Here is a 26,573-nt window from a genome sequence, read left to right on the forward strand (position 1 = left end):
ATGAGGCTGTGAATGGGTCCCATTAAGGAGACACACCTTATGGGAAGGTTCACACGCACCCGGTCTTGTAGAGCAACATTTCTTAGAGGGAAGCTACTGTGCATTCCTTCTATGGGACATGTGAGCGGATGGGCTTTACTTCACTTTCTCACTTGCACCATGTGAGCGTGAAATACGCCTCGTGTCATTCAAGGCAAAAAAAAAGGAACTTCTTCAAGCTTCTCTTTCTTGCTGGGACATATATATATATATATATATATATCTAAGCATGAGCCGCACGCTACTCCGGCCGCCCCAGAGCCCCTTCATTTAGACTGGACGACAATGTCGCTTTATGCTGTTTCCGCCGGCTTGTTTTTTAAGGGAAATTCGTTTCTGAGCTTGTAAGAAGTTTTCTCTGTTCTTGAGGGAGTTTATATCCTGTCCGGCTATAATAATTGTGTCTCCAGGAGTTATCAAAAGATCAAGGCCGAAACGTCACACAACCCTTGGTTCCTTTCGGATTTACGTGCAGCATGGAGCAGCATATCGCTTTACTAAAGAAAGTGAGTGCTACCTCCGCAGTCCAGTCTGTCCTCAATGTGGCTGATAACCTCCAGCTAAGTCTGAGTCCTGAGCCCACAGCAGAGGAAATAGGACTGAGCAGCGGTGAGCGGCCGCCCTCTCATCTGATCTTCGGGTATGTAGTATTGGTCATCTAACGCGCCTTTTCTATGACATGTACCGTATTAATCCTCTTTTCTATATATTGCGTGTGTTTATATGTACATATATATATATGTCTGCATCGATATAGGAGGTGGGGGATACGGAGGTGGGGAGCTGTACTCGGGCTGGTTCTGCTTCTTACCCAGTAGAAGTTGTAGACCCTTACTGCTCCCACTGTTAGGCCTCGTCCACATTTCCGTGTCAATGACACGTCCGTTAAAAAAAGGATACGTGTTTCATCTGTGAAGATGTCCATGAAGAATCTGTGTGTCCGTTTTTACCATCCGTGTGTCGTCCGTAATTCACTGACGTTGCTCAGCTGAAAATTCATTTCCAAAGAATCTCCTATCTGTCTTCACTGAAAAACAGACGCACAACAGATGCTATCCGTGGTGTGTCCGTGAGTTTCATGGACCCATAGACTTCTATCGGCGTGCTTGGTCCGAATCGGGGATCAAAGTAGTGCATGTCTCCGTGATTTTATTTTTTATACTCACCCACCATCAGTAAAAAAAAAATACTGAAATGTGAACAGCCACATTTAAATCAATGGGTACATGTGCTGTCCGTAGAAAATGCAGACAGCACACGTCTGTGAAAAACGGAAATGTGCACGAGGCCTTGATCAGAACCAGTTTGGGGCTGTATACTATGTCTGGTATCCAGCTGAAGTGGACAGTTTAACAGAAATGTATCAGCTGCAGTTGTCTTCAAATACTCCGCACAATGCTGGCTGTGAGCATCTGACAGATAGCAGCTCCTCCTCCTGTGTGTTGTAGGCTACTGTCACCTCTGCATTTTCCTTTCCGGTATTGGGATCCGTAATAGGATCTCAAAAGCGGAGGGAAAAGCTTCAGTTTTGTCCCCATTCATTGTCAATGGGGACAAAACTGAACGGAACGATGTGCACCAGAATGCATTCCGTTTCGCTCCCATGACGCACACAGTCATGAGCTAGAGATCTAGACGGATCCGTCATGAAACACAATGTAAGTCAATGGTGGATCTTTTTTTTTTCCTTGTCCCCAAAAAAATGGATCCACCATTGGCTTACAGTGGATTTAGTGATTGATCCGTCTTGTTCATTTGGGGTATAATACAACCGGATCCGTTCTAACAACTGTATTATATACCGGATGCGTTTTTGCTGATCCCCTGACGAATCCAGTGAAAATGAAGATGTGAATATAGCCTTAAGCCTCTTGCACACAAACTTTTTTTTTTTCTGGCTTCCGCCAAAGAGATGGTGGGAAGGACAATGCAGAGATGAGTGTGAGACAGTTAGTGCGCTGCAGCTGTAAGTGTACCTGACCGGTGGAGCACAGACCACCTACTGCTTCAATAATCTGCGCAGCAGGCACTTTCTGCTAGGCGGAGAGGGAAGCTTGCGGACAGGGAATCTACTCTTCCTTCCAGAAAACGCCAATAGAGTGGGAGTCAGAGGAGCAATAATAATAAAAAAAAATATATATAATATATCTCCCATGCTTATGGGGCCCCAACCCTCCCCCTCCCCTCTGCTACCTGGCACTCTACAGTGCCACGCGTAGTGGCAAATACGTCCCTGTGGCAGCAGACAATTGTGAAGGGGGACTGGTTGAAGTAGGTGATGGGACACTGGCTGGTTACAAGTTAGCAACTGAGAGTACACATTTCTGAGCCCGACTGATGCCAGCCATGCCTCTTTTGCTTTGACACATGGGTAGAGGTGATCCCCTTTTATGAGTCATTTGTAGGCGTTTTCAGCAGAAAGCATCACATTCCAGTAAGCAAATAAAATATACGGCGCGGACAGTGATCGCCGGCTGGAATGTCTCCCTTTATGCTACTTCTGTTCTCTTAAGCACATACTATCTTATGTACTACTACTCCTTTCTCAAACAATTATGTTAATGGCCTCAAGATCCCGGGCCGAGTACTTGGTATCTAATGGTCTTAGATCCAGGAAACTTGTCAGACAGCTTGTGAAAAAAAAAAGAAGGGACTGTAACCCAAGATTTATGTTCAAGAATTTCACTTTTCTGGGTTAAACAAAGAGCCTGAGTTGCCGTTTCTCACTTACCATGCATGGCCTCCATTGTTTCCTCGCAGACCTTGAATGGCGTGTTGCCCTGCATTAATAGCCAGAGTAACATTACATGCCATGCAGGGTCTATGGAAAGCTGGATGACCACCCTTATAGGCGCTAGAGGTCTGACATCTGTGCTGGAGGCCAGGATAGCGCTGACACAGCTGAATGGCATGTCACTGCTATACCCATATACGGTATCTGTGGACACGTGTAAAGTAGTGGAGATCAGCAATCCAAGGAATTATTATTTTATTTGGCACTATCCAGAGACTGTCAGTCAGTGAAGAATATTATAAAGGTGTAATATAATAATACATATTATTGTATAAGGGTAGTATAATAATACACATTATTGTATAAGTAATATAATCATGCATATTGTATAAGGGAAATATAATAATGCTTATTATGTGTTTCATTCTTCCAACATGAGACACAAAGGTTCTCAGCCCACTCTCTGAGGTGTAGACAGGTCCTCATCAGTCAGTCCCGGCCCCCTGGAGGACGCTGGACATGAGGACCCCAGCGCTGCAAGGCTGCAGTGTTAGGCCTCATGCAGATGACTGTATTTTTGGAAAATCTTGGAACGGACACGGACCCATTCATTTCTGTGGGTCTGCAAAAAAATTATGGGCAGCACGCGGGTGTCATCTTGACGCAAATTAGAGAACATGTCCTACTTGTCTATTTTGCGGGCAAGAACAGACATCTATTTAATAATTATCGAGGAAAGTGCGGGATGCACCACGTCGGTATCCGTCTCTTGCATATTCACTGTGTGCATGTGGCCTCAACCAGTGGCCTAATGGGAGGCATGCATGTGAGCTGTATGTATAAATATGTGCATGCATGTAGCAGTATACATATAGTATACACAGCTGCGGCTCTCCTATACATGCCGCTCACATGCAGGCCTCAGTGGTGTCTGTCATTATGGGTATGACAAGGTTGGGCAGAGGACATCTGCATATTATTTAGGATTAGTTAACCTTCTGTTTGCCTTTGCACTAAATAAGATTTCACCTTCATGTGTCTGTTTGCTGCCAGTCTGAGCCGTGTATTACGTTCCTCCTCTAATTGCTCATGGCTACTCTAGTATATTAACTAACGATGTTGTAGTTCCAGTTTCAGGAACTTTTTTTTTAAATTAAGCTATTTACAGGTAAAAGTTTTGTGTGTATATGTATGTGTATGTGTGTGTATATATATATATATATATATATATATATATATATATATATATATATATATATAAATATATATAGATATAAATATATTTTTTTTAAGTTATGCTTTTACCTTTTAGAACATAAAAATAATCTGGTCTTAGAATTAAAGAGGACCTTTCATCAGTATAATTTTAATAAACTAATAACCCTACCTAATAGTGCGGCTTCCACTGATGTTCCCCCTTTTTTTTTTTTTTTTAAATCGACCACCGAATGTTGAAATAATAGCCTCGTTTGTTCTGGTGCAGCGCCTGTCACTCAAGCGCTTTTTTGTATGGGGCGTTGCTAAACTTTTTTCTTTGCTATGGGCCTTGGCTGAGAGCGCAGCCAATCAGAGCGCTCCTCTCTCAGCCAGGCAGAAGGAGCTAAAGTTCTCGCGAGAACTTTAGCTTCATAACATCCTGTTGCAGCGATGTCTAGGGGATGATTATGATACTTACCCTGCCGCTCGTACCGCTGCTTCCACACCCGTCGCGTCCCTCGGCCGGTCTATCTGATCTTTCGCTGATCTTTCTATCTGATCTGCCTGGCTGAGAGAGGAGCGCTCTGATTGGCTGCGCTCTCAGCCAAGGCCCATAGCAAAGAAAAAAGTTTAGCAACGCCCCATACAAAAAAGCGCTTGAGTGACAGGCGCTGCTGCAGAACAAACGGGGCTATTATTTCAACATTCGATGGTCCATTTACAAAAAAAAAAAAAAAAAGGGGGAACATCAGTGGAAGCCGCACTATTAGGTAGGGTTATTAGTTTATTAAAATTATACTGATGAAAGGTCCTCTTTAATGTAAATCCGAATCAAAACCACCTTTAGCAGCCAGGGAGGAGCTCATAGGGCTAAACTGATGAAAGGTCCTCTTTAAAACGCTTTTACTTATCCAGGCCATTCTGAGATAGTTTTCTTGTCACATATTGTACTTCATGACAGTGATAAAATTGAGTCAAAAAATTACATTTTTATTTATAAAAAATTACCAAATTTACAAACATTTTAGAAAAATTTCAATATCTCTACTGTTATAATAGTAATACCTCCAAAAATAGTTATTACTTTACATTCCCCATATGTCTACTTCACGTTTAGATCATTTTGTGTATGCCATTTTATTTTTTGGGGACGTTAGAAGGCTAAAAAGTTTTAGAAGCAAATCTTTTTTCAGAAAATTTCCAGAACCTACTTTTTAAGGACCAGTTCAGGTCTGAAGTCACTTTGTGAGGCTTACATAATAGAAACCACCCAAAAATGACCCCATTTTAGAAACTACACCCCTCAAGGTATTCAAAACTGATTTTACAGACTTTAACCCTTTAGGTGTTCCACAAGAATTAATGGAAAATGGAGAGGAAATTTTAGAATTTCACTTTTTTGGGCAGATTTTCCATTTTAATCCATTTTTTCAAGTAACAAAGCAAGGGTTAACAGCCAAACAAAACTCAATATTTATTGCCCTGACTCTGTAGTTTACAGAAACACCCTATATGTGGCCGTAAACTGGTGTAAATTGGCGTAAACTGGTGTATGGGCACACGGCAGGCCGCAGAAGGAAAGGAACGCCATATGGTTTTTGGAAGGCAGATTTCACTAAGATAATTTTGCACCCCTAGAGTAGAAACTCCCAAAAAAGTGACCTCATTTTAGAAGCTACACCCCTCACGGTATTCAAAACTGATTTTACAAAGTTTGTTAACTCTAGGTGTTGCACAAGAATTAATGGAAAATTAATTTCCATTTCCAATATTTTCCATTTTAATCCATTTTTTTTCCACTAACAAAGCAAGGGTTACCACAACTCAATATTTATTGCCCTGATTCTGTAGTTTACATAAACATCCCATATGTGGTCGTAAACTTCTATATGAGCACATGGCAGGGCGCAGAAGGAAACTAACACCATATGGTTTTTGGAAGGCAGATTTTGCTGGACTGGTTTTATGACGCCACGTCCCATTTGAAGCCCCCCTGATGCACCCCTAGAGTAGAAACTCCCAAAAAAACTTTTTGGAAAATACGGGATAAGGTGTCATGTACAGCACTGGACCTTAAGGGGTTAAAGACTTTTTCTGGTATAGGTCATCAATATGAGATTGGCGGGAGTCCGTTTCCCGGCACACCGGAGCTCTAGCGAGCGCTACAGCCTTCTCACAGGTTACCAGGCACAGCGCAGTTCTATAGTTAGCAGCTGTGCTTGATAATACAACTCCTTCCCCATTCACTTGAATGGTACTAACGTGTGCCCAGGCCACGTGACTGTTGAATGTGACTCCTTCATACAGCTGATCGGCAGGGTTGCTGGGAGTTGTACCTTCGCCGATCAGATATTGATGACCTATCCTGAGGAAATCCTGGAGAACCCATTTAAGGTCTCACCACAGTATTTCAGTCGGGTTGAGGTCTGGACTTTGACTGGGCCATTGCAGCCCCTCGATTGTATTCTTTTTCAGCCATTCCATTGTAGATTTGCTGGTGTGCTTGGGATCATTGTCCTGTTGCATGACCCAGTTTCGGCCAAGCTTTAGTTGTTGGGTAGGTGGCCTCTCATTAGACTCTGTAATATTTTGGTGGGGTTCTTGGTCGACTCGATGACTGATGTAAGGCTCCAATGTATACCACTGTGTAGACACACAGTGTGCATGTTGCCCATTGACTCCCTTTCTAAAAAGAAAGTATACTGTGTTTTCTGGGTTTTATATGCATTTTTGTGATCGCTGTATTTTCTTTTTGTAGGAATGAAGACTTAAAGCAGATGTTGGAAAGTAACAAAGACTCCTCCAAACTGGAAGCAATGAAGAGGATTATAGGGGTATGATTCCTTTTTATTTTGTAGCAATGGGTGTTCTTGGTGGTAATTTGGTTTATGGGTGGTCCTTCCCTTCTCGTTATCATGAGGCTAATATGAATTTATGAAAGCACAGGGTCAGTGGATTTATACAGCCACCCAGTCCAAGGTGACTTACAGTCTAGCCTAGTGTGGACATAACTGGTTTCCCCAGTAAATGCGAGTATGAGCCACCATAAGGCAGTGATTGTACAAACATTGTATACGGTTGATCTCCAGCCACATCGAGACCTGGCAAGTTTTTTGGCAAATCTTCAGTGAAAGTGTGCACCATGGTACAGCACAATGATAGTGAATGGGGTCTTACGAAATCCATACATAATAAAGACATCTGCACAGATTATAGGATGTATTACTGACACTCAGATCCACAGCATGCCATATTTTCTACAAATTGTTGGAGATATTTGCCTCAAATCCGCATGTAAGGCCTGACTGTGCCTTTACTGCATGTTCAGTTTGGGAAGCCCGCTCCAGGTGATGGCTGCATTTCCTGGATCAAACACTCCCCCCCCCCCGACTGATCTCACAGCATCACAATCAGAGTGAGCGAACCTGCCTTTTGGCAGGTTCGGGGTTTAAGTGAATTATGTAATGGATTCCGTTCTTACGGAATCCATAATGTAAATGCCGGCATGCCCAACGGAATTCAGTTTTTCATGCCGTCCTAATACAAGTGTATGGCCAGCAGAACGGAACCCTAATAATTAGTTATGATGTTGTAAGCTCAGGTCAGAGGAGCGTTGTTCGGTTCGGGAAATGTGGTCATCACCACTGGGCGTGTTCCCCAGACTGAACATGCTTGTGTGAAACTGGCCTTAGTGTCATTTGCAAATCTGGAGATGTTCCTGGGAAACCATTGCTGTGTGTAGGCGAGCATTATCCTACTGAAAAATGCCAGCTGGAAGCCCTGCCATGACCTTTCTATGTGGGTACTTTTTTTCCCCGCTGCCATTAGAGCTGTTTGTCCTGGACATGCCATTGTCCACAAACACCAGACATCTGTGACTGTGGCCTCTGCGATTTACTCTTTAGTAGAACATGCAAGACTATGACTTGGTGAAGGCTTTAGCTTACCATGCACAGATCTGAACCCGGACATACCCAGAATTGGTGAAAATATGGGTATGTCCGGGTTCAGAGCTTTAAGAGGACTTGTCACCATTCACGACATGTCTTGGTAGATAATTCTGAGTACCATGAAATAATTTTGAAGCATCTTCTATATAATTCTGGGTTTCAGTGTTCCTCTGTTATTTTTATTAGAAATTATCGAATAAATCGACAACTGGGTATTACCGGTTGGGGGAGTGTCCCCACACAGTCTCGCAGACAGTGCTGCCTGTATCAGACTGTGAAGGGGCACAACTCTATGAGAAGGCCAAGTTGCTAATTAATAAATTTCTAGGAGGCACAACAGAGAGGTGACACTATGCAGAGAGTTTCTCCAGAATTGTTATTTCATGGAGAATATATGTCTTTACTAAATTGGACATCTCAGGAGAGGTGACAGATCACCCGAAGGTGGAAGTGGACATAGGTATGGCATATTGCCCCTTCTTCATTCAAATTAAAAGCATTTTTATCAAGATACAAACTTTATTCCTTATCCTGTATCTGATTGTTGGGACCCCCACTGATTACTTGATCAGGGTTCCCAAGTTTTTCCAAATGAATGGAGTGGTGTTACTTCTGGCTGCCACGCCACTCCTTCTCCGTGGGACTGGAAGTACAGTGCTCGGCTATTTCCGGCAGCTCCATAGAGAATGAATTGGACGAACATGTTCATCCATCACTCCCTTTATGCAGGGGTCTCAGGGCCCCCATTCTCGTGATGACTGTGGGTCCCAGTGGTCAGACCCCACCGATGAGATACGGATTCCCTATCCTGTGGAAGGGGGGGATAGGTTGGTATGTTCAGACAACCCCTTTAAAGCGGTTCTACACCTTTTTATTACTGATGATCTATCTTTTGGATAGATCACCAGCATCTGATCGGTGGGGATCCGATACCCAGGACCCCTGCCGATCAGCTGTTTGAGAAGGCAGCTGCGCTCACAGTAGCATTGGCCGACCAGGACATTTCCCTGTAGGATCTTAGGCCAATCCACCCCTGCATTTCGGCCACGTGTGCTTAAAAATTTTGTGTGAAAAGTCCACTGCAATTTATGCTCTGAAACCATGAAAAAACGCATGTATTACTGATAGGTCATCAATATGTGATCTATGAGGGTCTGATCCGTAGATCTAGCACGGCCTACCACTGAGAACAGAGCAGGAAGCACAGCTCCATTCAAAGTGTAGTGGCCGTGCTGGGTTACTCCATCATTCAGGTCAATAAGAGCTGAGTTGCAGTTACCCGACATGGCCACTACACTTTGAATGGAGCTGTGCTTAGTGCTCCGTTCTCAGTGGTAGTTCCAGTGGTTGCAGAGAACCACTGATTGGCAGCAGTGTCTGGGATCAGACCCCTACTAATCTGATATTGATGACCTATCTGAAGAATGTAGATCAATATTGTTGGCCTGGAAAACCCCTTTGAAGGGGTTGTCCCATTTCGTACAACGGGGGCATATCGCTAGGTTATGCCCCCATTGTCTGATAGGTGTGGGTCCCACCGCTGAGAACCGCACCTATATCGAGAACGGGGCCCCGCAAGTGAAGGAGGGCGCACTGCGCATGCGCAGCCACCCTCCATTCATTTCTATGGGGCCGCTGAAAATAGTCGAGCGCTGGCTCAGCTATTTCTGTCAGCCCCATAGAAATGAATGGGAGCCGGGGCCGCGCATGTGCGGTATGCTCCCATTCACTTCTATAAGAGCAGCGCTTGGTGGTGGACAGACCCCGGGAAATCTGGGGACTTCCAGCCACAGCTCTCCCTGCTCCGTTCTCGTTATAGGTGTGGGACCCGCACCTATCAGACAATGGGGGCATATCCTAGCGATATGCCCCCATTTTCTGAGATGGGAATACCCCTTTAATAAATGTGTTGCAAGACGTGTTCCAATATCTTGGTAAATGGTAGTATTAAATCTGCTCCATTGTATAATAGCCCTGGGGTAGATGGTGATAAAGGGGTTACCGCCTGAGTAATGTAAAAAATTAAAATGATACATCATATAGTACACGACAATACTGTTTTAACAAACTTAGAAGCAGCCCTGTACCTCACATGGGTCCAGAGATCTCCCCATTCATCGCTCCAATTGTTCTGTTGGATTTATTTCAAGCTGGCAGCCCAGGGGGCGTGTCCTTTCTGCTGCAGCTGTTGACAGGTGAAGGATGGAAATGAGCGTGTGCTTCAGTCTCAGTGAGCAGGACAGAGAAATTTAGAAAAAGGGCAAACAGCAGGTGGTGCTGTACAGATAGATTTCATTAACTCAGTAGCTGTAATATATTTTTAATTACATACAATACAGGTATGGTTTTAAAAATCTAAAAGGTTTTTCGTAGGACAACCCCTTTAAGAAAAAATAAAATAAAAAAATCACAGATTTAGTTCATTGTCGGAATATGTAGAGAATGCATGTTTTAGATGGAGACCACAATCCTAAATCATGGTGGCCTCACGCAGAGAAGAAATCAAGATTTTCCCAGCGCTGCTCACCTTCATTACCTGAAATTCTTTTAATGTGGCTTCTGATGATCCAGAAAAGCTGATATTTTGGCACTTCTTTCCAGCAGAAGCTAAAGTCTGAGACTACAAAATGAAGTCCTATTAGAAGATTTTTAACCCATTTTGCTTACTTACATATATGTATGTCCTGTTTTTGGATCTGCTTCCATGTATAGGATTCCATAGTGTAGGACATTATGTATCACACAGACTGGGGGCTGTTAGATGCTCACAGAAGTTGGAAGGCCTTGGTGAACTTTTGAAGACAATCGGAATCACACGAGCTTGATCAACCGTGTCCTAGCTGGATCAGCCGGGGGTATTTTAATCATCTATCAGTCTTTCTGACCTGCTTTCATTTTTTTTTTTCTTTTAAGATGATTTCAGCTGGAAAAAATGCCTCAGAGTTATTTCCGGCCGTCGTAAAGAACGTCGCCAGCAAAAATCTCGAGGTAAGCTTTTCTGCATTTATGATCGTCCTGTTTACCCTGGCAGTGCTGTGCGGTGATTGTATTTTGTATTGTGCAGTTTGGAGCTTGTAAAGACTGAAAGAATGGGGAAAAAAAGAGTACATTACATGTGACAGCTAGGATTAACCCCTTGAGACCAGGCCTCCTTTTTACATTTTAGATTTTTTTCCACCCCACGTTGCAATAGCCATAACTTTTTATTTTTATTTTTCAGTTCACATAGCCTTATGAGGGCTTATTTTTTGCGGGACAAGATGCATTTTTTAATGCCACCATTTAATTACCATGTCTTGGATTGGAAAACGGGAAAAAATTCTTTTGAGGTGAAGTAAAAAAAACAAAAAAAAAACAAAACACAATTCTGCCAAGGTTTTTTGGGGTTTTGACATCAGGGCGTTCCACGATGTGTTAAAAATGACATGACATCCTTAGGCCTCTTTCATACCAATGATACTGATTGTTTCCGGATGCGTTCAGTGAAACTCGCACCATTTTGCAAGCAAGTTCAGTCAGTTTCGTCTACAATTGTGTTCAGTTGTTCAGTTTTTTTGTGCGCAGGTGCAAACTGTTTTGATGCGTTTTTCACGCGCGTAAAAAAAAAACTTAAAGGTTTACATACAATATCTCCTAGCGGCCATCGGTGAAATACGCTTTGCACCTGGACTGCATCCTAATTAGATCCGTATGCGATGCATTTTTCACTGAAGCCCCATTCACTTCTATAGGGCCAGGGCTGCGTGAAAAACGCAGAATATTGAACATGCTGTGTTTTTCATGCAATGCAGAAATGATGCTTGTAAGAAAAAGCTCATGTACACAGACCCATTGAAATGATAGCGGGTGCTATGCGTTCACTTGTGTGAAAGGGGCCTTATTCTGCAGCTCAAATACAATTGTTTAATTACTTTAAAAAAAAAAAAATTTGAAAAAAATCCAAATGTTCTTTGCATTGCCAGCCATAACTTTATATTTCAGTCTGCAGAGCTGTATGATGGCTTGTTTTTTGTATAACGAACTATAGTTTTTATTGGTACCATTTTTGTGGCATGTCCGACCATATTGCCTATGACTTAAAAATGGCGAATGGCGTGTTTTTAATTAAATTTTTTTCTGTAAAGGCATTCACCGCACAGGAAATTATAAAAAAATATTTTAATAGTAATTTTCGGATGCGATAATACCTAACATGTTTATAATTTTTTTGTTTATATTTTTTTAAATGTAAAATTGGGAAAGGGGAGTAATTTAAAGGGGTTATCCAAGTTCTATAATTTCCCCCCCCCCCCCCTCCCGATATGCCCAGGCCGCTCACAGAGGTTGTACTTACCTCGCTCCCCGGCACCTGTGTCTCTTCTCATACTGGCACGGCGGCCAATGCATCTCCAATTGCTGGCCGCGACAGGAACATGCCTCCCTAGCGTCACCTGCGATGCTAGAAAGGCTTGTTCCCGTCGCAGCCTGATATTGGCTGCCCCCCACCCCAACGCTTGATGTTTTCATCCACGTGATGGGGTGATGTAGTGGCGGCCGTGCCAGTATGAGAAGAGACACAGGTGCCGGGGAGCGAGGTAAGTACAACCTCTGTGAGGGGCCCGGGCATATGAAGGGCATTAAAGAAACTGAATAACCCCTTTAAACTTATAATATATTTATTTTTTTGTTTGTCCCCCCCACCTTATTTTAACTTTTTATTTATTAACTCTTAGAGCACCTAGGGGGCTAGAACCTGGGATCTTTTGATCCCTTGTCCTATTCACCCTAATAGAGATCTATTAGGTGGAATAGGATTCTGACACTCCCTGCTGAGCTATGCCTCTTGCACAGCGCATAGGGAACTTACCATGGCTGGCCTAGAAGGCTTTAGTTGGGTGCCAGACCCTGCCGGTCTGATATTGATGACCTGTCCTGAGGATTGGTCATCAATATTAAAAGCCCGGACAACCTAATTTAATGTTTACCTGCAAGCCATCAACATTGTAGCGATTGCGCAGTGTAAGTCCTGAGTAGACATGAGCAAATTGAAGTTGACTAAGTGAAATTCGATCCGAATTTCAGGAAAAATTCAATTCGCACCGAATCAGAATTTCCTCACGCTAAATGGCTAAAATGGCTTCTGCACGTGTGAGGACATGGAGCAAGGAACTCTGGGAACGCAGGATCACCCATAATGCCATGCATTCAGCCAATCAGCTGCCAGCCAGCCCTGTGTCACAGCCCTATAAATAGAAAAGACAAAGGTAATAGCGGCTCACTGTACCTTTAACAAAAGAATGGTGCTGCAAAGCCCCGTTGGCCAACCCAACCAACACAAATGTATAAAGATAAAAAGGTAAAAGCTGGGCTGAGCACTCAAAAACTGGAATACTACATATGTACCAGGTGATATGTTAAAATATTTATTCCCTGCAAGGCACATACAATAAAAATCAACTATAAACTGACATATAATGACATATACTGACATATAAGTCCTAAAATATACTCTGCATTGAATGGATCCAAATAAACCAAATATAACGATAGGCTGCAATATTTTCCCTGATGCTCCTGCTCCTCCTACTGCTCGTCAGTCATTCCGTAAGCAATCAATCACTGAAGCCATTGCCAAGAGACAATAGTATGCGTGCACTCGTCCAACGGCGCAGAAGCTGAATGTGCTCCTGTCCAAGTTGCTGGTTCTGCAGTCCCTCCCTTTCCAAGTGCTGGACTCTGCACCTTTCGACTGATGGCTTGTGGAGAGCCCCAAGCTGTCATTTCTTTGCCAAAAAGGCAGTACCATCCCTGCACACACATGTAGAACAGAAGGTGGGCCAGTCCTTGAGCCTGTCTGTGTCTGCCAAAGTGCACGGTGGCGCCGACGTGTGGAGCTGTAACTACGGTCAGGGACAATTCATGTCCTTTACGGCCCACTGGGTGACTGTGGTTTCTGCACAGCCACACCAGCAACTTGGCCAGGTGACGCTGCTTCCGCCTCGAAGTTGTCACGCTGTTGGTCCTGCGACAATGTCCGCCTGTGCCTCCTTATCCTCCACCGTGTTCTCAGCCACCACTGCAGGATTAATTCACAGTGCCCCTCCAGCATACCACATGTGCAGGGAACGGCGGTGTCACGCTGTTCTGCACCTTGTTTGCCTGGGCAAACTGAGTCACACAGGGGAGGAACTGCTCCGTGTCCTTTATCAAGAAATCAAATCCTGGCTTTCTCCGTGACAACTCAAAATCCGAACCATGCTGACCGACAACGGGAAGAACATGGTGTTGGCACTGTGTCAAGGAGGGCTGAGCCAATGTGCCCTGCATGGCACACGTGTTCCATCTGGTTGTCAAGCGGTTCCTGAAGGCTTCCACCCATCTGCAAAACTCCTAAAAATGGCCAGGAAACTTTGCATGCACTTCAGCCACTCGTACACCACCAAGCACACCCTCCTTGAGCTGCAGCGGCAGAACGGCATCCCCCAACATAGGCTGATATGCGACGTTTCCACCCATTGGAATTCCACCCTCCATATGTTGGACCGACTATACGAACAGAGAGAGGCCATAAACGATTTCTTGATGATCCAAGCGGACAGGAGTACTCCCCTGTGTAACTTCGATGTCAGCCAGTGGCAGCTTATGTGTGACACCTGCCGTTTGCTCAGCCCCTTTGAGGAGGCCACGTTATTTGTCAGTCGCCAGGAGTGTTTAGTACGGCAGGGGCCATAGTTGCCCAAAGAAGAACTCTCTTGTCCAACCAAAATGTGGAGAGACTGACCTTTGTCAATATGAATCAGGCGCAGATCAGCCAGGATTTCCACCCACCAATTCCTGATGCATCAGACTAGATCTTCCAAGGTCCCACACCAACACTTTGACAAAAGAGACCGGTTTCTTCTGGCTACCTGCCTCAGCTACTATTCTGATGCTGCCACCCATCTGATGCCAAGTGCTCCTTCTTTCACCCACCATCTTCAGCTGGTACTAGTATTGCCACCCACCTCCCCACTCTGTCACCTTACCACTCTGTGGTCTCCTGATGCTGCTGTCACCTCCACACTATGTCACCTTACCACTCTGTGGTCTCCTGATGCTGCTGTCACCTCCACACTATGTCACCTTGCCGCTCTGTGGCCTCCTGATGCTGCTGGAGAAAAAACAAAATGAAGCAGCACAACGACAAAGATATAAATACCGTTCCTTTATTTGGTGGCGCCAGCCGTGTTGGAAGCCAGTCCGAAGCACCCCCAGACGTAAACAAACTTTGTAGGAAAACCGCAGCACTCTCTTGTCTTCAATATCCAATATGTTTATTCACCAATACAATGCGATGTTTCGACCGGTATGGTCTTTCTCAAGCAACTAACAATGTGAACACAATCAAATACATATACCCTCTCCAAAGGGTCACATGAACCAATTAAGTATGCTAATTAACATTTGCATATGCAAAATATGTACCACCTCTCCATGTAACCCCAACTCTAGATTCTACCTTTCACCCTATTCAGTTTACACTCCTTCATAATGCACATTGTGATATATTAGAATCAAAAATCGTGCTTACTGCAATGTTTAGCGGAATCCTGGGGAGCATTTCTCAGAAGGCTCCTTCCTATTCGTATCCATGCCCGTTCGGCGTTCCTCAATCTTTAGAGCGCATGCGCGTCCACGTCTATTCCGTGCGGCACTATCCCCGGCGCCTGCGCAGAGCACTCCCGACAGGCGTCGTGGAGACCAGACGTGCGTCCCCATGTCTCCATGAGCATACTGCGCATGCGCGCCTGACACATGTATAGACCGGGCACGGCATCAGGCTCCCTGCTCCTGCGCAGTGCATTTCCAGCAGGCGCCATGGAAACTGGATAAACGATCTTCATTAACGTCCCTCCTCGTACAACAAACGCAATATCTATGTTAATGTGTTAAGTGCGGCGTTCGTATTTCTATAATCTTTATTACATACCTCAGTTAGTTATATAGCCACTCAAAGTAGTACAACGTCAGATAAGACAACCTTACTAGAAAAATAGAGCATCTTAGTCACTCATCCACGGGATGAATAGGGGCCAAGTTAATCCAAATTTGGTACATCCATTTAAATCAAAACAGCTTGGTATCTATTGCTATACCATAATTCTAGGATAAATTTCAAGTGTAGGTCCCATTGTGTCATCATTAGAACATTAGAAAGGGCTCATATAATCATTCCATAGGGGGGCGTCCTTCGCATAAATCATGCGTAGGTCTTAACCTACCCCCATAATATCACACTAATGCCCTTTTTGTTGGGCACATCATACCACAAACCACCAGAGGCACTAAACATTCAACTCTGTGACTAAGATGCCCTATTTTTCTAGTAAGGTTGTCTTATCTGACGTTGTACTACTTTGAGTGGCTATATAACTAACTGAGGTATGTAATAAAGATAATAGAAATACGAACGCTGCACTTAACACATTAGCATGGATGTTGCGTTTGTATATTGTACGAGAAGGGACGTTAATGAAGATTGTTTATCCAGTTTCCATGGCGCCTGCTGGAAATGCACTGCGCAGGAGCAGGGAGCCTGATGCCGTGCCCGGTCTATACATGTGTCAGGCACGCATGCGCAGTATGCACATGGAGACGCGGGGACGCACGTCTGGTCTCCATGACGCCTGTCGGGAGGGCTCTGCGCAGGCGCCGGGGGACGGGAATAGACGTGGGCGTGCATGCACTCTAAGGATTGAGGAACGCCGAACGGGCATGGATACGAATAGGAAGGTGCCTTCTGAGAAATGCTCCCCAGGATTCCGCTAAACATTGCAGTAAGCACGATTTCTGATTCTAATATATCACAATGTGTATTATGAAGGAGTGTAAACTGAAAAGGGTGAAAGGTAGAATCTAGAGTTGGGGTTACAAGGAGAGGTGGTACATATTTTGCATATGCAAATGTTAATTAGCATACTTAAATGGGTCATGTGACCCTTTGGAGAGGGTATCTGTATTTGATTGTGTTCACATTGTTAGTTGCTTGAGAAAGACCATACCGGTCGAAACGTCACATTGTATTGGTGAATAAACATGTTGGATATTGAAGACAAGAGAGTGCTGCGGTTTTCCTACAAAGTTTTACTCCTGATGCGGCTGCCACCTCCAGACTCTGTCATTGGGCCACTCTGTGGTCTTCTCATGCTGCTTCCACCTCATCAATATGTCATAGGTCCACTCTGTGGACTTCTCATACTGTTCCCACCCTCCCCACTTCATGACTGGGCCACTATTTCGGCCTGGCTGACATCATCATTTATTTGACCCTTCTGATCTGTCAGGAGGAAGGAAAAATGAGACGCACAACGGATCCTGTTTGTGTAGCAGCTGTAAGGCCTGTATGGTCCCATCAGAATTGGCTTGAGATTTGGTAGCCAAAAGCAGGAGTGGGTACAAAAAACAGAAGACATGCAAATATCCCATTCACGTGTCATCTCTGTTTTGGATCCAGTACTATTTTTTTGTGGCATTAGCAATACTGATGGATAACTGACCAAATGCTGACCGAGTGAAGGCCGATGCTTAACAGACAGGATCCGTTTTTTGGGGGTTATTGTTCTGACGGATCAGAGGAAGGGCAAAATATTCAGTGACATCAACACAAATTTACTGCTGACACCCTCTTCACTACTTGTATAAGCGTTTAATAGAACAGGTTCTGTAGACATCTATGTGGAATCAGCTGACGACGGTGTAAAAGGAGTGCGCTTCTTCTTGACTCTAACATCGACCTGTAAGGCTGAGTTCACGCTTGAGTTATTTGGTCAGTGATTCTAGAGCGACCCCTGTCATCTGCATGTCATACGGACTCACAGTATTATTTCACTACCGCAGCAGACTCCCTATGCGTGTTACTGCAAGGCACAGTGTTCTACACCGCTATACAGGCTCTCTGCAGCCAGGAAATAGCTGTTTTTTAACGCGATTCGCCGCGAATAAATTCAGATCGAACCAGAGTTTTTCGAAAAATTTGGAGAACTGGCCGAATCGAATTTTTGAAAAATTTACTCATCTCTAATCCTAAGGATAGGTCATCAGTATCCGAAACCTGGACAACCCCTTTAAGCTGGCAATACACATTAAACCGGAAAAAGAATAAGAATGTTAATCTGAGAGATCCCTTTGGTAGAAAAGGAAATCTCAAAATAATCGGCAGGGAGCATAAAGTGAGGGACACGAGGAAAAAAGGGGAGGATGGGGGGAGGCTGGGGGTGAATGGAGGGGGGAGGCTGTCGTGGTGGCTTTATGAGTAGAACAAATACTCAGTAGAATGTGTGAACAAAAAAAGGGATAAAAGCCACCCAAGTGGCGCCATAGGCTCCAATGGTCTCTGAATAAAACACTAATAATTATTATGACACATAGTTGCTGCTATAAAGGCTAGTTCTACAATTAAAATTCAATGTTAAAAACAAAATGATAAATTGAGTTGCGTCACTGAGGAGGAGGTCAATGGGATAAAGCTCAAGACACCTGTTGACTCTGCCTCCCCCGCCAGGATCGCTTGTAGTATGTTAGGAACAAACACGGCAGTACCCAAGGGTTACTTCTTGTGGTTTCCTTTTATTATCATCATCCCAGGTGGGCTCAAGGCGTTTCGGGTGTTTTACAGAACACCCTCTTCTTCAGGAGCAGTCATACAAAAAATACCTTTGTCAAGTGGGTCTTATATACCATATCATTAGTGAGTGCCATGTGGTGGGGCGGAGGGAAGGAACGTCACTTCCGGTTTACAGACCGGAAGTGTGTGCTCCACTGTGGAACGCATATTAAAATCCTATATTTTTAGTATAATTGGTGGTCCAGTGGTTTCCTTCTGATTTAATCCAGCCCCTGGTGTTGGGAGATGACACCAGGGGTCTCAGTGGAAGAAGAGAAGGGTGCTGGTCAAGTAAAGAGCGGGACAGGAAGGAACGCACCGGTCCCGCTCGCTGTGGAGTGCGGAGCTCCTCCATGGAACGCATATGGACTTCCGGTGGAACGTATGGCAGAATCTTCCCATTGCCAGTGTCTGCGGGCTGGGGACTGTATTTTAACTTCTATTTACCCATATAGCTAATTAAATATATATAGATCATTCTTTAATGGTCTATTCACACGTCCGCAAAATGGGTCTGCATCCGTTCCGCAATTTTGTGGAACAGGTGCGGTCCATTCATTTTCAATGGGGCCGAAATGTGATTAGAACATGTCCTATTCTTGTCCGCAATTGCGGACAAGAAAATGCATTTTCAATGAGAGTGCCAGCGATGTGCGGTCTGCAAAATGCGGAACGCACATTGCCGCTGTCCGTGTTTTGCGGATCCGTTAAACATATACGGACGTGTGAATGGACCCTAATCGGGCAAAAAAATGGGCGGTTATTCCCAGAAATATGTAAGTGTTAAAGGGGTTCTGCACATTGTTTAAACTGATGATCTATCCTCTGGATAGATCATCAGCTTCTGATCGGCGGGGGTCCGACACCCGGGACCACCGCCGATCAGCTGTTTGAGAAGGCAGCGGCGATACAGCAGCGCCGCGGCCTTCTCACTGTTTACGGCCGGCCCAGTGACGTCACGACTTCTATCAACTTGCCTGGGCGCGGCTAAGCTCTGTTCACTTGAATGGAGCTTAGCCCCGCCCAGGCCAGTTATACTAGTCGTGGCGTCCAGAGGATAGATCATCAGTTTGAACAAAGTGCAGAACCCCTTTAAGCTAAGTGGGTATATATGTATATAAGGACCCATAAACAGAAAATGGGAATACATAAATACACTGCTCAAAAAAATAAAGGGAACACTTAAACAACACAATGTAACTCCAAGTCAATCACACTTCTGTGAAATCAAACTGTCCACTTAGGAAGCAACACTGAGGGACAATCAATTTTCACATGCTGTTGTGCAAATGGGATAGACAACAGGTGGAAATTATAGGCAATTAGCAAGACCCCCCCAATAAAGGAGTGGTTCTGCAGGTGGTTACCACAGACCACTTCGCAGTTCCTATGCTTCTTGGCTGATGTTTTGGTCACTTTTGAATGCTGGCGGTGCTTTCACTCTAGTGGTAGCATGAGACTGAGTCTACAACCCACACAAGTGGCTCAGGTAGTGCAGCTTATCCAGGATGGCACATCAATGCGAGCTGTGGCAAGAAGGTTTGCTGTGTCTGTCAGCGTAGTGTCCAGAGCATGGAGGCGCTACCAGGAGACAGGCCAGTACATCAGGAGACGTGGAGGAGGCCGTAGGAGGGCAACAACCCAGCAGCAGGACTGCTACCTCCGCCTTTGTGCAAGGAGGAACAGGAGGAGCACTGCCAGAGCCCTGCAAAATGACCTCCAGCAGGCCACAAATATGCATGTGTCTGCTCAAACGGTCAGAAACAGACTCAATGAGGGTGATATGAGGGCCCGACGTCCACAGGTGGGGGTTGTGCTTACAGCCCAACACTGTGCAGGACGTTTGGCATTTGCCAGAGAACACCAAGATTGGCAAATTCGCCACTGGCGCCCCGAGCTCTTCACATATGAAAGCAGGTTCACACTGAGCACATGTGACAGACGTGACAGAGTCTGGAGACGCCGTGGAGAACATTCTGCTGCCTGCAACATCCTCCAGCATGACCGGTTTGGCATTGGGTCAGTAATGGTGTGGGGTGGCATTTCTTTGGAGGGCCGCACAGCCCTCCATGTGCTCGCCAGAGGTAGCCGGACTGCCATTAGGTACCGAGATGAGATCCTCAGACCCCTTGTGAGACCATATGCTGGTGCAGTTGGCCCTGGGTTCCTCCTAATGCAAGACAATGCTAGACCTCATGTGGCTGGAGTGTGTCAGCAGTTCCTGCAAGACGAAGGCATTGATGCTATGGACTGGCCCGCCCGTTCCCCAGACCTGAATCCAATTGAGCACATCTGGGACATCATGTCTCGCTCTATCCACCAACGTCACGTTGCACCACAGACTGTCCAGGAGTTGGCAGATGCTTTAGTCCAGGTCTGGGAGGAGATCCCTCAGGAGACCGTCCGCCACCTCATCAGGAGCATGCACAGGCGTTGTAGAGAGGTCATACAGGCACGTGGAGGCCACACACACTACTGAGCCTCATTTTGACTTGTTTTAAGGACATTACATCAAAGTTGGATCAGCCTGTAGTGTGTTTTTCCACTTTAATTTTGAGTGTGACTCCAAATCCAGACCTCCATGGGTTAAAAAATTTGTGTAATTTTGTTGTCAGCACATTCAACTATGTAAAGAACAAAGTATTTCAGAAGAATATTTAATTAATTCAGATCTAGGATGTGTTATTTTTGTGTTCCCTTTATTTTTTTGAGCAGTGTATATAAGCACATATATGATATATATATGAGTATATAAATACATAAATATATAAAAAAAATTGTATATAAAAATGTCATATAAAAAATATCTTATACAAGGGTACTTTCACACTAGCGTTTTTCTTTTCCGGTATTGAGTTCCGTCGCCGGGGCTCAATACCGGAAAAAACTGATCAGTTTTATCCTAATGCATTCTGTATGGAGAGCAATCCGTTCAGGATGCATCAGTTCAGTCCCTCTTACGTGTTTTGGCCGGCGAAAATATTGCAGCATGCTGTATTTTTCTCTCCGGCCAAAAATCCTGAACACTTGCCGGAATGCTGGATTCGGCATTAATTTCCTTTTGAAATGTATTAGTGCCAGATCTGGCATTAAAATTGCTGCATTGACGGATCCGTTCTTCCGGTCAGCGCATCCGCAGATCTGTGAGAAAAAAAAATACCGGATCCATTTTTCCGGATGACACCGGAGAGACGGATCCGGTATTTCAATGCATTTGTCTGACGGCTCCGCATCCGAAACCGTCTGAGAAATGCCATTTGTTTGCGTTCGGATTGCGGGATCCAGCAGGCAGTTACGGCGACGGACATTGTACTTAGAAATGTAAAAAGAAAATATGAAAGTCTTTAGTTTAAAACAAGTAAACAAGGTAATAAAACAAAATCAGTAAAAAACCAACAAAAAAAAAGAAATCACTTTTTGTAGAAAAAAATTAACTTTTATTAAATATAAAACATAGAATAATATGCTATTGTTATGACGGTAACAACCTAAAAATAAATGTATTCTATTATAAAACGGCAGAATATTTTTCAGGATTGTTACAAAATAAAAATTTATATACGGTAAATAAACCGCTAATGTTATGTATCATAACATTGTACCTGTATAAAGTTCATCTCATCCTACAAACAATATAAGGCTACTTTCACACTAGCGTTTGGGGTTCCGCTTGTGAGCTCCGTTTGAAGGCTCTCACAAGCGGCCCCGAACGGATCCGTACAGCCCCAATGCATTCTGAGTGGATGCGGATCCGCTCAGAATGCCTCAGTCTGGCTCCGCTTGGCCTCTGTTCCGCTCAGCAGGTGGACATCCAAACGCAGCTTGCAGCGTTCGGGTGTCCGCCTGGCCGTGCGGAGCCAAACGGATCCGTCCAGACTTACAATGTAAGTCAATGGGGACGGATCCGTTTGAAGTTGACACAATATGGTGCAATTTCAAATGGATCCGTCCCCCATTGACTTTCAATGCAAAGTCTGGACGGATCCGTCTGACTAACTTTCACACTTAGTTTTTTTTCTGAAATATAATGCAGACGGATCCGTTCTGAACGGATACCAACGTTTGCATTATAGGAGCGGATCCGTCTGTGCAGATACCAGACGGATCCGCTCCGAACGCAAGTGTGGAAATAGCCTAAGCCTCATTCAGCTACACTGAACCAAAAATAAAAATTATATGTCCTCCAGAAGGCAAAAAGGCAATATAATAAAAAAAATCAAAATAAAAACTATGTTCTCAAGGCTAAAACTTTCTTGGTCCTTCAGAGTTTAAATTTTAAATATTTGATCATCCGTGCATGGGATCCGCTGAGAGAAAATAAATGTTTATATAAGCAGTTTAGAGCGAATGTGTCACATTGAGTGGGCAGTCCGATATGCAGGCAGCATGTTATAGAGCAGGAGGAGCTGAGCAGAATGATATATGGATTGCATTTTTAATGGGACTGGTTCCCTTTAAAGGGGTTGTCTAGTTTCCAATATTGATGACCTATCCTCCGGATAGGTCAGCAATATCAGCTCGGACTCCCTGCACCCCCTCCGATCAGCTGTTTGGAGAGAACACAGCGTTCCTGCTAGCGCTGCGATCTCTTCACTGTTTGCCTGCTCGCCATCGACATTGCAGTGATAAGCAGTATAATTGCTGCTCCTTCTTCCCATTCCCAACAAATGGGACAGAGGAGCTCTAATCGCACTGCGCCACCGCAGCAATGTCGACAGCGAGCAGGTAAACGGTGAAGAGAATGCAGTGCTCCTGCAAGCTTCAAACAGCTGATTGGTGGGGGTGCCGGGAGCTGGAACTGCCAATCTGATATTGAGGATAGGCCATTATTATTAACTGGACAACCCCTTTAAGTATTCAGCTTATGCTTGTGAGGCAGGTCCTTATCTTTGTTGTCCTATAACAACCCAGATCTTCCTGGTTTTTCACTGAATAGGAAAAATCTTGCTATTAATAGCAAAGAGCCACACATTATTCTAACACGTACGTAGACCAAAGATAGCCCTGTGAGTAAAGAGGTTTCCCTTTAGGCTCCATTCACATGTCCGCAACGTGTTTTGCGGATCTGCAAAACACGGAAAGCGGCAGTGTGCGTTATGCATTTTGCGGCCGCACATTGCCGGCACTAATAGAATATGCCTGTTCTTATTTTTTTGCGGAACGGAAGTGCAGACCTGGAAGTGCGGATCCGCAATTCCGTGTCCGGGCAGCACATCGTGCTGCCCCATAGGAATGAATGGGTCCGCAATTTTGCGGAACGAAATTGCGGACGTGTGAATGGAGCCTTAGTGTTCAGTAGGTCAGCATTGCGAGGGTGGCTTTTATTGTTAGAGGTGATGAATGTGAACACCTGTGAATACCAGTCATCTATGTGGAGCTTTATTTTTATGTACCACACACACACAACAGCGCAGTTCCTCCATTTATTACGGGTTTGCTTGAAGAGAATCTGTCACCACGAAATGCAATGCAGTCTGCAGGCAGCTTATAGAGCAGGAGGAACTGAGCAGATTGTTTGTATAGTTTTGTGGGAAAAGATTCAGTATAAGTTATAATTTTGACCAGTGGCTCCTGCGCAGTCGCAACTCTGAAACTGAAGCAGAGTCTCTGCTCTTGCTTGGCTGATTGGAGCAATGACACATGCAGGAATAAGGCTACTTTCACACTCGTGTTTGGTGCGGATCCGTTCAGATAATACAACTATCTGCATCCATTCAGAATGGATCAATTTGTATTCTCTTTAACATAGCCAAGACAGATCCGTCTTGAACACCATTTTGGTGTCCGCCTCCAAAGCGGAGTGGAGATGAAACGGAGGCAAACTGTTGCATTCTGAACTAATACTTCTCCATTCAGAATGCATTAAGGGCAAAACTGATCCGTTTTGGACCGCTTGAGAGAGCCCTGAACGGATCTCACAAACGGAAACCAAAACGCCAGTGTGAAAGTAGCCTGACAGCTATTTCTGTATACACACTTACACAGAGAATGCTATAAATCACTGATAACACCTCTCCTGTGTACAGCTATCAGTGACTGACAGCTATCTCTGTATACACACTTAGGCCTCTTGCACATGACCGTATGGCTTTTTCAGTATTTTGCAGTCCGCAAAAAATGGATCCGCAAAAAATGATAATGTCCGTGTGCATTCTGTTTTTTTGCTGAACGGAACAGCTGGCCCCTGATAGAACAGTACTATCCTTATCCGTTATGTGGACAATAATAGGACATGTTCTATCTTTGAACGGAAATTAAAGGCATTTTTTATTTTTTTTTGCGGATCCATTGAAATGAATGGTTCGTTTAAGATCGTATACAGAACGCAAAAAAAGGAATGTAAACGGGGGAAAAAAAATGTTCGTGTGCAAGAGGCCCTTACACAGAGAATGCTATCAATCACTGATAACACCCCTCTGTATACAGCTATCAGTGACTGACAGCTATCTCTGTATACACACTTACACAGAGAATGCTAGCAATCACTGATAACACCCCTCTGTATACAGCTATCAGTGACTGACCGCTATCTCTGTAAACACACTTACACAGAGAATGCTAGCAATCACTGACAACACCTCCCCGTGTACAGCTATCAGTGACTGACAGCTATCTCTGTATACACACTTACACAGAGAATGCTAGCAATCACTGATAACACCCCTCTGTATACAGCTATCAGTGACTGACAGCTATCTCTGTAAACACACTTACACAGAGAATGCTAGCAATCACTGTGTCACGGTGCGGTTCACTGTGACAGTTATGGCCGTGTAGGCTGGCTGCATGCTCCCTCGCATACTGGCTGCTGGCTGTCTCCTGTGTATGCTGGTTGATTTGGGGCTGTGTGCTGGCTGTGGTGTCTTGTGTGAACTATGCCTGTGTATGTGTGTACTCCCCGTGTCTACATCCCTGTGGTTTCTGTCACCGGTGCATTGAAGGCTGGCTGCATGCGCTTTGTGTAGTGGCTGTGGGTGTTCCCATGCATGCTGGTTCTGCAATGCGTGCTGGCTGCGGCCTTGTGTGTGAACAGGGTCTGAGTATGGATGCATTTCTGTTTGTCACAGGTTGTTTGTGCTCTGGCGTACTGGCTGCGGGTTACTCCGTGTTTGCTGGTTGCCAGGGGCAACGTCCCATACTGCAGCCTGTGTGTGCACTTCTCTGTTCATGCAGGCTCCCCTCCCTGTGGGGTTAACTTCCCCAGATCTATTCCTGGGTGTGACTTATCAGGTGACCTCCTTATGCAGCTATTTCTACCTGTGAGGTGTGGGGCTTGTGGTCAGTCTGTCTTGTTCCTTGCTGAGTGTAGCCCCTTGCTGCTCACCCAGTTTTTTTTTGCCATCTGCCCTTGTTTGTGGTGTCTCCTGGTGATGCATTGTTGGTGATGCTTTGTCTGTTCTCTGTACCTGTCCTGTGATGATGTTGATGTTGTTTTCCTTGTCCATGCCCTGTCTGTTCTTCTGTGCCTGTTTTCTGTCTGGATCCACTCTTTCATGTCTAGCCTAGAAGTGCCCTAACTGTGTCTGATAGCCTGGCAGTACCTACTGCTTCTGATCCTGTCCTACATCCAGCCTGGCAGTACCTACTGCTTCTGACCCTGTCCTACGTCCAGCCTGGCAGTACCTACTGCTTCTGACCCTGTCCTACGTCCAGCCTGGCAGTACCTACTGCTTCTGATCCTGTCCTACGTCCAGCCTGGCAGTACTTACTGCTTCTGATCTAGTCTGTTCCTTGTCTGTCCTGCAGTGCCTTACTGTTTCTGTTCCTGTGTTTGTCCTGCCTTCGTGAGAGGACCCCTGGGTTCTCCGGAGGGAGGATCTCTAGTCTGTATGCAACTCTTCCTGTGACCGCCATGATTCCATTCTGCTTGGGGTCCAGGCATCTGCTTCTGTGCTGGTTCCCATTTATTGTCTGATCCATGTACTGTGTTTTGGTTGGGTTCCAGTCCTGTGTCTGTGGTTCTTTGCAGGTAGGGGCCAAGTGTACCAGGACCTTCCTGAAGGTGCGACCAGTGAGCCTCGGCCCAGTTCAT

The 26,573-nt window shown here is 44.9% G+C and overlaps 1 protein-coding gene across 1 annotated transcript in view; it reads left to right on the forward strand.

Moving 5' to 3' along the window:
- Window positions 1-205: 205 nt before the first annotated feature.
- AP3B1 (adaptor related protein complex 3 subunit beta 1) overlaps window positions 206-26,573 on the forward strand; it is a 287,452-nt gene continuing 261,084 nt past the window's right edge. Inside the window, 3 exon segments of the mRNA XM_040419630.1 lie at window positions 206-679; window positions 6,729-6,804; window positions 10,834-10,908. Coding sequence (XP_040275564.1) covers window positions 516-679; window positions 6,729-6,804; window positions 10,834-10,908 — 315 coding nt within the window. The 5' untranslated portion in view covers window positions 206-515.

The sequence above is a fragment of the Bufo bufo genome, chromosome 2 (assembly GCF_905171765.1).
Source record: "Bufo bufo chromosome 2, aBufBuf1.1, whole genome shotgun sequence".
Taxonomy (NCBI): domain Eukaryota; kingdom Metazoa; phylum Chordata; class Amphibia; order Anura; family Bufonidae; genus Bufo; species Bufo bufo.